At 42.6% G+C, this 13319-nt stretch overlaps 1 protein-coding gene across 1 annotated transcript in view; it reads left to right on the forward strand.

Moving 5' to 3' along the window:
- Window positions 1–8465, forward strand: part of LHFPL6 (LHFPL tetraspan subfamily member 6) — a 145667-nt gene extending 137202 nt beyond the window's left edge. The window contains exon 4 of the mRNA XM_074931781.1: window positions 7372–8465. Within this exon, the coding sequence (XP_074787882.1) occupies window positions 7372–7490 (119 nt within the window). The 3' untranslated portion in view covers window positions 7491–8465. The remainder of the gene's footprint in view (window positions 1–7371) is intronic.
- Window positions 8466–13319: the final 4854 nt, after the last annotated feature.

Consider the following 13319-nt stretch of genomic DNA (forward strand, 5'->3'; position numbering starts at 1 on the left):
GATAGTGGCTTAGCACTTCATCCACCAATTCCCTCAGGAGCCACAGATGCATCTCATCAGGTCCCATGGACTTGTGCACCTTCAGGTTCCTTAAATGGTCTTGAACCTATCTTCTCCTGCAGTGGGCAGTTCTTCATTCTCCCAATCCCTGCCTTTGTCTTCTGTGACTTGGGTGGTGAGGCTGGAACACTTGCTGGTGAAGACTGAGGCAAAAAAAGTGGTTGAGTACCTCAGCCTTCTTCATGTCCTGGGTAACCAGGTGTCCCATTTCCTTCTGGAGAGGGCCCACATTTTCCCTAGTCTTCCTTTTATCACTGAAATACCTATAGAAGCTTTTCTCATTGCCCTTGATGTTTCTGGCCAGATTTAATAATTCTAAAAGGGCTTTGGCCTTCCTAACTTGATCCTTGTTTGCTCAAACAATTTCTCTGTATTCCTCTCAGGCTACCTGTCCTTGCTTCCACTGTCTGTAGGCTTCCTTTCTGTATTTGAGTTCATCTAGGAGCTCCTTGTTCATCCATGCAGGCCTCCTGGTGTTTTTGCCTCATTTCCTCTTTGTTAGGACACATCACTCCTGAGTTTGGAGGAGGTTATCCTTGAATATCAACCAGCTTTTGTGAGCCTTCCACTTGATTTATCCCATGGTGCTCTACCAAGGAGATCCCTGAAGAGGCCGAAGTTTTCTCCTTAATGTCCAGGTTAGCGAGCTTGCTGTGCACCCTCCTTGCTGCCCTAAGGATCTTGAACTTCACCATTTCATGGTCACTGCAGCCAAGGCTGCCCTTGACCTTCACATTCCCCATCATCCCTCCTTGTTGGTGAGAACAGTGTCCATAATAGCACCTCTCCTCATTGGCTCCTCTGTCACATGGAGAAGGAATTTATCATCATTGTGTTCCAGGAACCTCCTGGATTGCTTATGTCCTGCTGTGATGTCCCTCCAACAACAGGGTGCTTGAAGTTCCCGTGAGGACCAGGGCTTGTGAATGTGAGGCTGCTCCTATCTGTCTATAGGGGGCGTCATCCGCTCGGTCTTCCTGGTTGGGTGTCCTGTTGCAGACCCCCACTATAACGTCTCCTATCCCTGACTTCCCTTTAATCCTCATCACTCCCCAGGCAGAGCTCCATGCTGGTCATTGACATAGAGTATGACAGCCCCTCCTCATGTCCCCTACCTGTCCTTCCTAAAGAGCCTTTATCCTTCCACTCCAGCACTCCAGTCATAGGAGTCATCCCCCCATGTCTCCATGATGCCAGTAAGATCGTAGCCCTGCAGGTGTGCACACATCTCTAATTCCTCTTATTTATTCCCCATGCTATGTGTGTTTGCATAGAGGCATTCAAGTTGGGCTCCCAGTGAAGCTGACTTACTGGCTGGAGTTGCTTTGTGCTGCTCTTCAGGTGCTCTCCTGCTGACCTGTGATCCCTCTCCAGGATATGGGCATCTACTGCTGTCACCGACATCAAACTGGTAGTAGTGGGATGGATTGAGATTCTCCTCTCCTGGCAACTTTAGTTTAAAACCCTCTTCACCAGATTGGTGAGCCTATGACCAAAGATACCTATGACCTCTTCTCTGACAGATGGACTCCATTAGCCCCCAGTAGATCAGGTTTCTCAAGATAAAAGTTAATATCTTAAGTCTTAAAAGTAACAGGCTTGCATCCACGACACTTTCATATCTTGATATTTGTTCATAAGTGTCAATTATTGGTTATTTAGATGAAAATCATATGTTACTTCTAGGACTTATCATTTATAAGACATTGTGAGTAGAAATTCTGGTAAAATTCTGTTTTGGCAACTGGATCCTGGTACAGCTCCACAGTAGATCAAGTATCCATAGATTTTCTGTTGCCAAATTTCAGTCACTCCCAAATTTGTTTTAATCTTTATTTGCCTTATATATTGAAGACGAATGAGGGAGCTAGCGGTGACATATCATGGCCTTAAAGATCACGTTAGAAATCAGGAAAAGGCATGGAAGTGTTTTTTAATAAGCCCGTCTATCATAGCAAAACCAACCTTCCACATTCTTTGATTTCTTTCGATTTAGCAAATATTGTCTTATGTTCTATGGGACTCTTTTCTGCTGAATCTTCTTTTGATAGTGTCCTCACTCACCTTGCTTTTGTCCTGTATCCTTGGGGACTGCAATTTCTTTCAATCCTTTTACAAAAGAGAGGAGTGTAATGTTTCCACTCTTTCCTTCTTTTATTTGCTTGGAAAATGGTTATCCTTTCCTATAGCTGCAAGGTCTGTTATTCTATGATTTCAGTTCATCCTGACTCTCTCTTGCTGCCAATCCCTGTAAAACAAATGTAAAAAAAAATTTCTAATGGCTGGCTACAAATTTACCTGAGCTGACTTGGACAGTCCTGCTTCACTGAGCAATGAAGAGCTCCAATTGTTCACACTCTCCTTTACCAGAAAAAAAAAAAAAAAAAAGGGGGGGGGGGGATCCGGAACAAACAAAATGCTGAAGCCACAGGTTTTCCCTCCATAGTGACCTGTCAGGTAAAGGCTGATTTGTTAAAAGCAACACCAGTTCTGTGCAGAGAAGGAAGCTGCTGTGATGTATGTCATGTCTATCAGCTAGAAGAGTACTTTGGCTGCTGGGGAATTTACTTTGGCATGAAACCAGATTCAGTCCATTTTCTGAGCAAGAACATGTACACATTCTTGCACGCACCTCCACACCCTCAGTGGGCTGGCACACTTCTACCTGTATATATGTATTTCTCTATATCCTTGAGGAAAGCAACGGCTTTTGTGTCTTTGTGTGTGCATGAAAATTTACATAGTTTCAATAATTGTTTTAATTCTATCAAGTAATTAGATGGTCTTGCTCTTCATTTTAGAGTTTTGACATTGAAAAAAATGGGAAACTGCAATGCAGCATTTCTAATCTTTAATATGATGGACTCAATGAAAACAAAACTGCTCTACTTGATGGTCGGGTTTAAGCCCCAATTCTACAAAACTCTTAACCATTTGCTTACCTCTGAATACCTGATGGGTCCCACTGATGTCAATGCAATAAAATTTGAACGTGACAAAGGGTCCTTCTGTGGTACCCATTATTATAATATAAAAATATAAAGCTAGAAAGCAAAGTCTGTCTTCTCTAACATAACATTTCTATAGGTATATTTCTTTTCATTTGACATTACATTTAATTACTTATCAACCCTGCTTTTTATAAAGCTTCCTGTTCCTTTTAAATTTGGTGTTTAATATCAAAGTGAAGCAGAAGTAATTTTACAGTTTAAACTGTAACTAGATTACCCAATTATTGTCAACCAGCAATCTTTCTTTAGGATGCAGTAGATTAAAATAGGTCATAGATGTAGCGAAATGAGAACAGCAGAGCAGATACATTAACTCCAAAATATTTTTTCTCCTTGTGCAATACAGGATTATAAAAGGAGTAGCCTTGTTTCATTTTGACATGTGACTGTGAAGTGTAGGCAAACATTCATTGCACTGAGATGGATTCTCTCTGGCCTTATAGCTATACTTAGCTATGGACCTAGGACTCACCTATACTTACAATGAGAATTATAGCTAAGTCCTATACCCTCAGACACCTTCCCCACTGCAGGCTCTTCTTCAGCAAAATAGCTTGAAATGCTGCTCTGCTCAGCATCATCCAAGTACAGATCAAGCTATTTTATCCAAGGCCTCCCGTTGCTCCTGACTCAGGCTGGAAATAATGGTCAGGTTTATTGCTGTGTTATTATTGCTCTAAGGTCATGCTCCTGGCTCTTTCATCCATTCTTTCATTTATTCATCTTGACCCAACTCACACTTGTGAACTACATTCCATTTGTTAGATGAAGAGGCTGCCTGCCATCCCTCAGAGCATTAAGTAGGGCAGTGGTCCTTAGGGTAAATGAAGCATGGTATGCTGAACTAAATATTATTCTCTTCAGTCAAGACTGAATGCGTGTGTTATATCTGTTGAGCACATCTCTGACACTGATTTAACAGTGCTTTCTTCTTAACATGTATCATGTACACTCTCCCTCTCTACCACTGATAAGGCACAACAGTTGAAATCACACCATGCAAAAGTTCAAATTTACTTCATTCTATCCTACTTAGATCACGTCTTTGGGCAGTGCTATCACGTGAATCTAAATTCTTTTTGAAGTAGCATTTTGACATTTATTTTCTCTACCTGAAAGCATCATGATGAGAAAGATTTACTTTTTCAAGCTGCAACTACAATTCTCTAGGAATTCTTGAAAGGAAATCTTGAGAAGGAAACAGAGTGTATCATCAGTAAGTTCACAGATGACACCAAGTTAAGTGGGAGTGTTGATCTGCATGAGGATTAGAAGGCTCTACAGAGAGACTTGGATAGATTGGCTCGGTGGGCCAAAGTTAACAAGATGAGCTTCAACAAGGCCAAGTGCCAGGTCCTGCACTTGGGCCACAACAACCCCCTGCATGGCTACAGGCTTGGGCAGGTGTGGCTGGAGAGCTGTCTGGAAGAAAAGGATCTGGGGGTTCTAACTGACAAGCAGCTGAACATGAGCCAGCAGTGTGCCCAGGTGGCCAAGAAAGCCAACGGCATCCTGGCTTGGATTAGAAATAGTGTGGCCAGCAGAAGTAGGGAGGTGACAGTCCCCCTGTGCTCTGCACTGGTGAGGCCACACCTGGAGGATTGTGACCAGTTTTGGGCACCTCAGTACGAGAGAGATATCGAGGTGCTGGAGCGAGTGCAGAGGAGGGCAACAAAGATGGTGAAGGGCCTGGAGAATAAATCCTATGAGGAGCGACTGAAGGAGCTGGGACTGTTCAGTTTGAGGACAAGAAGGCTGAGGGGAGACCTCATCACTCTCTACAGCTACCTGAAAGGACGTTGTAGAGAGGTTGGTGCTGGTCTCTTCTCACAGGTAATTAGTGACAGAACAAGAGGGAATGGCTTTAAACTCCAACAGGGGAGGTTTAGACTGGACATTAGGAAAAAAAATTTCACAGAACGAGTGGTCAGACAATGGAATAGGCTACCCAAGGAAGTGGTAGAGTCACCATCCCTGGATGTGTTTAAGGGTCGTTTGGATGCGATGTTGAGGGATATGGTGTAGGGAAGAACTTTGTAGAGTAGGGATGATGGTTGGACTCAATGATCCCAAGGGTCTTTTCCAACCTGAATGATTCTGTGATTCTCTTAGGAATACTTAGCAATTTAAAAATACCTATCAGATAGAGTCCATCTTATCACAAGAAATGGTTTAGCACACCCCACCCTGGTAGAAACATGATAATTTTCAAAGCAATCCAGTGGATTTAGACATTTGATGTATGCTGAAGTCTGGTTTTGATAATCCAAGCAGAAGCTATGGACAGTGTGTGTAAACAGGCAAAGCAATAGATGGTCCAGAGACAGGTCTCTCCAGCGACTGCTGTGCAGTTGGGCAAGGATCAGCATCAGTGACATTGCCAGGCACTTGGCAGCTCTCCATGGTTTCTGATGTCTTCTCTTTAAGAAGTCACACTCTCTGTGCGGTCTTCTGTAAGGAAGCCAAGAGTGGTGTTGATCTACAGAGCATAACCAGATTACAAAATCAAGTAGATCTCCCTGTCTGCTCCAGCACATTAAGGAGATAGACTAATGAGCTCAAGCCGAGGCCACAGCTCCTCAAGTCCTCTGGTCACATCAGCATCTTTGTTTCACTGGACATTTTTTTTTTTAAATAAAATGTTTTGAGGATTATGAAGAAAAAGTGAAACAAGTACTGTGCTTCCTGCTGTGGTGTCAACCTGAGATCTTCAGAGTGGACAAGAGCATAAATGTTGTCTCCCACTAATGTCTCTTTACAAAGGTAGCCTGACAATATCCTGCAGACAGTCAATGGACATGCTGCCTGCCTTGAGGCATGCTAATGCTTTGGACATGTTGAGATGTGCAGACACCTTGTGTGGTTTGTGCCTAAGGCAGGATTAGCTGAGTTAATAATTGCCTGAACTCAAGGCCTGGCCTTCAAGGGTGCCATTGGGACAGAGTATGAACATGCCACCTGTTTCAGCCTTGTCTTTCTAGATGGAAACTCTGTTGTTACTTTTTGTTCTTGTGAGGGAAGAATAGTTTCTGCTGCTTTGTCCAGGGGGTGGGAAGGAAGTCTTGTATTGCTACTTGTGCCTTACTAAGAGCACTCACTGCTCAAAGCAGGTTGGTATTACCCAAGATGGTGACTCAGGAAGAACCTCATTTTTAATGAGTCCCAAGCACTCAAGATCAAAATGACCAGGATGACCCAGCCCAATTGAAAATTACTTTTGAGACGGGCTGAAGTCCTGAGGAGTAACAGCAGCCACCTCCTTGTTTTCAGAGATCTCTGTGAGGAGGCTTCCACCCTGCTACAGCTGCTGTTTTCCTGAGCTCCTCCTCTACTGCAGGCACAGCGGTGCCTGGAAAGAGAACAATTGCTTTATGGTCCACCATGGGATTCCCCAGCACTATTTGCTGAGGATGAGTTTGGCTGTATAAAGATACTGAGGCCAGTAAATATATTCAAGGCCATATTGTGACACTGTTAAATGCATTAAACAAAAGAACAATGAAGTTTTCAGCAATGAATTGTGATCCTGGGTGGAAATAGGGAGATTTCTCTATTTTTGTATTTCTGGACCCCATTCCCACAACAGTCCCTATGCAGGTCGTCCCCAGACACCACACTCCTTTGAGGATGGTCAGGATTGATGACTGTGCAAGGGGGACATGAATGGGTTCCCCACAGCTGTGTCCTGGGTTACTGTCACCCAGAAGCTTGCAGCTGCATCCAGTTTTGAGCCCTATCACTGCAATGGTGAAGCTGGGACTACTCAGTTTTCTGAAGGAAGCAGGTCCTGGTCCAAGTTACCTGCAAACCCTCAAAATCTCAGAAATCTCAGTCAGAAGTAGTCAAAATATCCTCAGATGGTGCCTGGAGAAGAAGGAAGAGAAGGGTGAGAAAAAATCCTCTTCCAACTACAGCTGCTGTGAAGAGCCATGCCACAAGCTCTCCCTGGGCCAGCTGGGCAGAGGGATGCCTGCCCTACAGCTGACATGCTTATGGTGCCAGCAGCCTCGGCTTCAGCTCTCATGTGGCATTTTCACCTGTGTGGAAAACAGTAACTGGCCAAGCAAGTGAGCTCAGAGGCCTGTCTGCTGAACCGCTATAGAAAATTGAGGGGAGCCATTTAAACAGCTTGGCTTCTCTAATTGCTTGAATTACTCCCTGTGTTTCCTGTCTGAGGTGGATGTACAAGTGGGCAGAAACCTAGAAAGGTGCTTTTTCCTGGGTGGGCAGCAAGAAGGGTGGTGGCGATGCTTCCTTCCCCAGCTAACACTGTGTCATGTCACTCTTGTTTCCCTTGCAGGGACCTGCCACATCGGCTGGGCCTACTACTGCACGGGCGGGGGGGCGGCGGCGGCCATGCTGGTGTGCACCTGGCTGGCCTGCTTCTCCGGCAAGAAGCAGAAGCAGTACCCCTACTGAGCTGGCCCCAGGGCGCGGGCGCTGCCAGGCACCCAAGGGGCTTGCCAGCGTCTTCTGGATAACGGCGATGAACAAGAAATTTTTAAGTGCTTTCTCTCTGGAGCAGGCGTGGGGTGGGACAGTGTGTTGCCCAAGGGAGGGCAGGGAGGTGAATGGTGCCCTGGCTGGGCTGGACGGGGGCGGGCTTTCTCGCTTGAGCCTGCTAGTGGTCTGCTTTGTAAAAATATAAGCAAGGAAAACTCCACTTTGGCAAATGGTGAAATTGTGCGTGCACCAATTAATTGAGAGGTTGGTGAGGGGATGGCAGTGCCGGGGGGCTTGGGTAGCACCCGGCAGCCCCTCAGCGTGGCATTCCTGAAAGCACACACGCATGCACAGATATTGACCATGGCACAAAATGAGTAAAGAAGAAACTTTTTTGGTGCGATTCTTCTTTCTTTTCCTTTTTTTTTTTTTTTTTTTTTACTTCTCTCTGATGGTTTAAAATTCAGTGTTGCAACACTTTTTAATCTATACATTATACTTAATAAAAGGACCAATAAGCCACTTTATCAGTATTTTGTATATTCTCTACACATTTTTCTTCCCCAAACATTTAGCCACTGCTTATTCAACCCTATATAACTTTTATTAAGCCTCTGTGTTTTCAGCATTATAACAAAAATGCAACATAATTACTTGGCATATGTAGCCTTTCCCTATAGTACTTTTCTGAAGTGCAGTAAATGGACGGTTTTTTGTCCATTGGAAATTCCACTCACAGTACTGTAGAGCTCTGTTGGTTACGTACAACTAACAGGAAACTTCTTCCAGACATAGATTTCTGTTGCTATTATGTTTAGCTCATTGATGTTGTATTGTGCTGTACCATGTTTATTATTTCAATATTCATTTTTGTAAAAAATATATATAATATGTGCTATTTTATGTTTGTATTTGAAAAATCTCTGTAAATAAATTTTTCCTTGATCAATACTTGCAATGCATGGTCATGTCAATACATGAAAAAGTGCCTTTACAGATCCCACTGAAAAATCCTCAGAAATAATAATGACTTCTATGACCATGCTGTATCCTTTTTCCCTGTAAAACACATACATTTAGGGTTCAGTTACATTGCCTGAGGATAGATATTTATTGCCACTGGGCGCATTCTGGCATATCCCACATTTTTGCCTGATGCTATCCGGTGTCCTGCAGGACTTCATTGAGACCTTCCCCGTTTTGTCCTGGCTGCTGCAGACTCAGCATTTCACACAGCACTGCATATCCCTGTTTAGGTGACTGAAACAAGCTCTTACTTTCATAATATCATCGACACTGAACAAATACCTACCAGGCGAGATTCCCTGAGCAAGACAATGGTACTGTACATACAAAACTCAACCTACCAGGCGAGATTCCCTGAGCAAGACAATGGTACTGTACATACAAAACTCAAAACCAATCTTTTATGTTCTTTAAGAAAAACAATGTGAACTTAGAGCACGAGAACTTGTATGGGGTTTTCAATCATTACATTAACTGATGTTATTCCCTTTCAAATTTGTTTTTCTGCTCTTTTTTTCCCAACATGATATTTGTCATGTATTTCTAAGTTACTGCCTACGTTCTAGTTGTAGTTCTGCTGGTTAATAGCACTTGTAGCTGTCGCAACTCTGAAACTGTGCAGTTGCTTTGTACATTACACTGGGCAGTTTTGGAGGTACGTAGAAATAGCAGTGTCAGTTTGCAGTGATCAATCCTGATATTGCTGAACTGAATTTTATCAGATTTCATTATAGGTTAAGCACTATTTATTTGCTTTATGGTGCTGTGCAGTGAAAACAAAGTTGTACCTCACCTCTCCCAGATTAGCCCATAATAGCCCTAGTCCATCCAACTGCACTTCTGCTGAGAAGCACACCCAGCCATGCTGTGCGGGGCTTGGCACGGCACCAGCAGTAGTACCAGCAGCAGAGGGACATGGTGCTCTTCCCTCCTGCTTCCAGGTTTTAGGGCTTGTCCCTTCTTGTGAGTGCTCAGGACCTTGCCCAAACCTGCTGTGGGAGGTCAGTGGCATTCCATGTACACTCACAGTAGGTATGAATGTGCCTGTCAGGGTTGTGGATTGCTGCTTTATTAAAACCAAAGGATATATAAACACAACTTTGGCCGTGGTTCCCCTGGCTTCAGTAAGATCTTTGGCAGGTATCTCAATAGAAAAATGCTGCCTTTGTACAGTATGCTACTGCAGAAACATGCCTTTCCTTCCACTGAAACTGCAGTTTGCTATATGAAGTTTCAGCGACTTGGCTATAAAAATATAAGTGTTATTATTCTAAATTTGTCCCTCTCTAGATTATATCCTGGACCATGCACCATAAAGAACATTTTGACCTTTTTTAGATCTTCCTGTGCTCAGGTTAGGGCTCGATTTATCATGACAAACTGGAACTACGCAATTACTTCATGAAGAAAATTAGGTTTTTCTTATGAAGCAATATAATTATAGCATGACTTACTTTCTCTAAATTTGTATACAATCTCCTTTTTTTTTAATTTGGGATTGAATAAAATGCCAATTTTTAGTAATCAAGCCAATGATATAAGCTGCACCTGCTTTGTAGCTGTTTATCATAGAGCCTTCAGCTGGTGTGATATGAATAAATCAATCACAGCTTAATTAGGTTTGTCCATATTTGTGCATTTCGGTTCTGATATCCATTTATTATCATGGTTATCAAGCCTCACAGCTACAACCTCTAATAACTTCGAACTGGGCTAAAGATTGCTTTCAATTTCACAGTATGAAGTGTCAATGAAATATTTACAATATTTATCATGTTTAATTTTCCATGTATTTATTCTTGAAGATGAGGAGTTTGGCCTTATATTTGTCAAAACAAAAGGCATGAGCTTGCACAGACTTCTAGGTCACTGAATTCTGTCCTTGCCATAGCTGGCAATTATATCACATAATCCTGTTCATAAATTTATCAAGCTGTATTTTAAAACTAAGTGGTTTTCCCCTGACACCTACATTGGGAAGTTTATGACAAAATCTCACTCTTTCGTTGATTAGACACATCCTAAGTTTGAGATCACCCTGTGTTCTCACTGTCAGCACAGATATCAGAGGTCACAGTCTGCTTCCAACAAATACTCTGGGAGCAGCAAGTTTCATTTGTCAGTTCTGACTAATACAGGAGCTATATAGAAACAAATCATATGGTCACAAAGTACTGTTCATTATCAGAAGCTATCTTAGGACCACAGGATAATTCAGGTGGGAAGGGATCTTAGGAGATCTGTAGTCCAGCCTCCTGCCCAAGGCAGAGTCAGTCATGAGGCCACAACAGGTTGCTCAGGGTTTTATCTCATCTGCTCTTGAAAACCTCCAAGGAGGGAGATGCCCAGCATCACTGGGCAGACTATGCCACTGCCTGACTGTCCTCATGGGAAAGTGTTTTTCTTATAACTGATCTCTTGTTTCAACTAAGGAGTGCTGTCTCTCATTCTCCCACCAAGAATCACTGAGAAGAGCCCATCTCCATCTCCTGTCACCTCCTCATAGGTACTGGGTGGCTGCTATTGGGTTACCATTCCCCCCCCCGCCCCAGGCCATCTTTTCACCAGGCTGAATAAGCCCTGACCCTTGGACTTCCTGCACAGGTTGAGCACTCGAGCCAGCAGGTCCACAGGTTCTTTCCACAGAGCTGCTCCCTGGCCAGGCAGCCCTAGCCTACACCACTGCAGGGGCTTCTTCCTTCACAGGTGCAGAACTTGGCATTTGTCCTTGTCCAATCTCATACAGTTCCTGTTCTCCCGTTCCTTCAGCCTGTCTCAGTCCCTCTGAGTGGCAGCCCTACCCCTCAGTATATTGACTGGTCCCTCCAACTTGGTATCATCTGCAAACTTGATGAGAGCACGCTCTTCCAGGTTACTGATAAAGCTGTTAAATAGGACAGGTTCTAGGATAGACTTGTGATATCCCACTTACTACAGGCATCCAGGTGGGGTCCAACCATGAGCCATGACACTTTCATCCAATCAGTCTTTTACCCATCTGGTTGTCTACGCATCCACACCATAATGTCCCAGCCTGGGTACAAAAATACTGTGGGAGCCTGTGTCAAAAGCCTTGCTAAAATCTACACAAATGACAACTACCACTCTTCCCTCAATCACAAATCCAGTCACTTTACCATGAAAGGCCACCAGGCAGGTCAGGCACAGTTTATTGTTTACAAATGCAAGATGACTGCTCCTAGTCACTGAAATGAGGTCCTATGGGGCTACCAGTGGAAATAAGGTGTTGGGATCCTGTTGCCTTTGTGTGCTGAACTTTTGCTTTGCATCACTAAATACAGAAAAAAAAATCATCAACAAATCTAGAGATATGAAGGGTAGGAAAAAAAATGAGCTCTGGAAGTTGGAAATTTACTTCATATATATATGTTTGAATGAGGCAAGTGGAGGTGGAAGAACCTGATGTAATACTTTTTTTTACATAAGTTTTGTCTTTGGAATGACTTCAGGAGAAGACATTTTGAGTAGGAAATTTTCCACCCAAACCCCAGAGAGCTGGAGACTTTCTTTGCCTATGCAGCATGGTGTGCAGTGCCAAGACTCTTGTCCTGAGCACTTACACAGTATTTCCTAAGAGGGAAAAATGCAAATTCTGTCATTCAAGCACTAAGTTAGGTAGAAGATTTTCTGTGTAAATATGAGGCATGTAAAGGCCCCGTCTGGAGTCTGAGAGGAAATTATGCTCTTTCTGTCAAAAAAAGTGCCATTATTTTTCAAGACTTATATGTTAACAAATGACTCAAATTTTCACAACATGCTGTAGAGTTTGCTCCCTCCCCAAAATAAAAATATATGTCTATAAAAAAAACCACACAACACTTTAAAAATATTTTGAAATGAGAGTTAGATAGCTCCTGAGGCAGTTTAACCCCTCTATGTCATTTTTTCTTGACAGAAAATTCAGAAATCAGTTGGAACTGCAATTTATCTGTCATTCTAGAGTTTGAAATAGTCTATTAAAAATATCAGACTGAATGACAAGACAGATAATCTGTACATCAACATAAGCATTAATTCTACTCTACATACTTAACCTTTCAGAGAGACAATGGTGAAATTAGATACATCTTTTTTAGAAGTGACATTTTAGCGTAATCCCTTAAGCAGACAGGATTTTAAATATATGCTTTTGAGTAAGTAGTAAGTGTTTTTATTATTGTTATTTAAATATCGATCGATTAGAGCAAATGAAGAAAATTTTGAAACAGTTTCAAGTTCAGTTGTCTTAGTGCCAAGAAACATAGTTATTAGGTCAAATATAAATAGGTGGCCTTTTATCATGTTCCTCACAAAGAAACTAAATGTTCATTGAAATTTATATGGATATTTTAGGTGCGTAAAGACAGACTCTGACTCCTTTCATGGACAATTTTATGACCTTTTAGTGTTCTAGAAGTATCTGCTAAGAATTATCAGTATGTTAGGGATATTCTATGTTATACTGAGCATTTTAAATTAAGCCATCACAAGGAAAATTATAATCTGAAAGGAACATATGGCACAACTTTGTTATACATATCTATATCAGCAGGGCCCAGCACATTGTTGCCTGCTTTCCTGGCTTCCTCAGAGCAAATGAACTATATGTTACTCTGCTTTAAGCATCCACCATCAACAGTGATATCATGTGGCCCTCAAATATCTCCTCAACAGGCATTGTGGAGCATCCTGAGCATCACTACAAGTATGATCATCTCCAAGCATGCCTCAAACATGATTGTTGTCCCCATGGTTGTAACTCAGTTTGGTTTGTCAGAC

The sequence above is a fragment of the Athene noctua genome, chromosome 1, assembly GCF_965140245.1.
Source record: "Athene noctua chromosome 1, bAthNoc1.hap1.1, whole genome shotgun sequence".
NCBI classification, from domain to species: domain Eukaryota; kingdom Metazoa; phylum Chordata; class Aves; order Strigiformes; family Strigidae; genus Athene; species Athene noctua.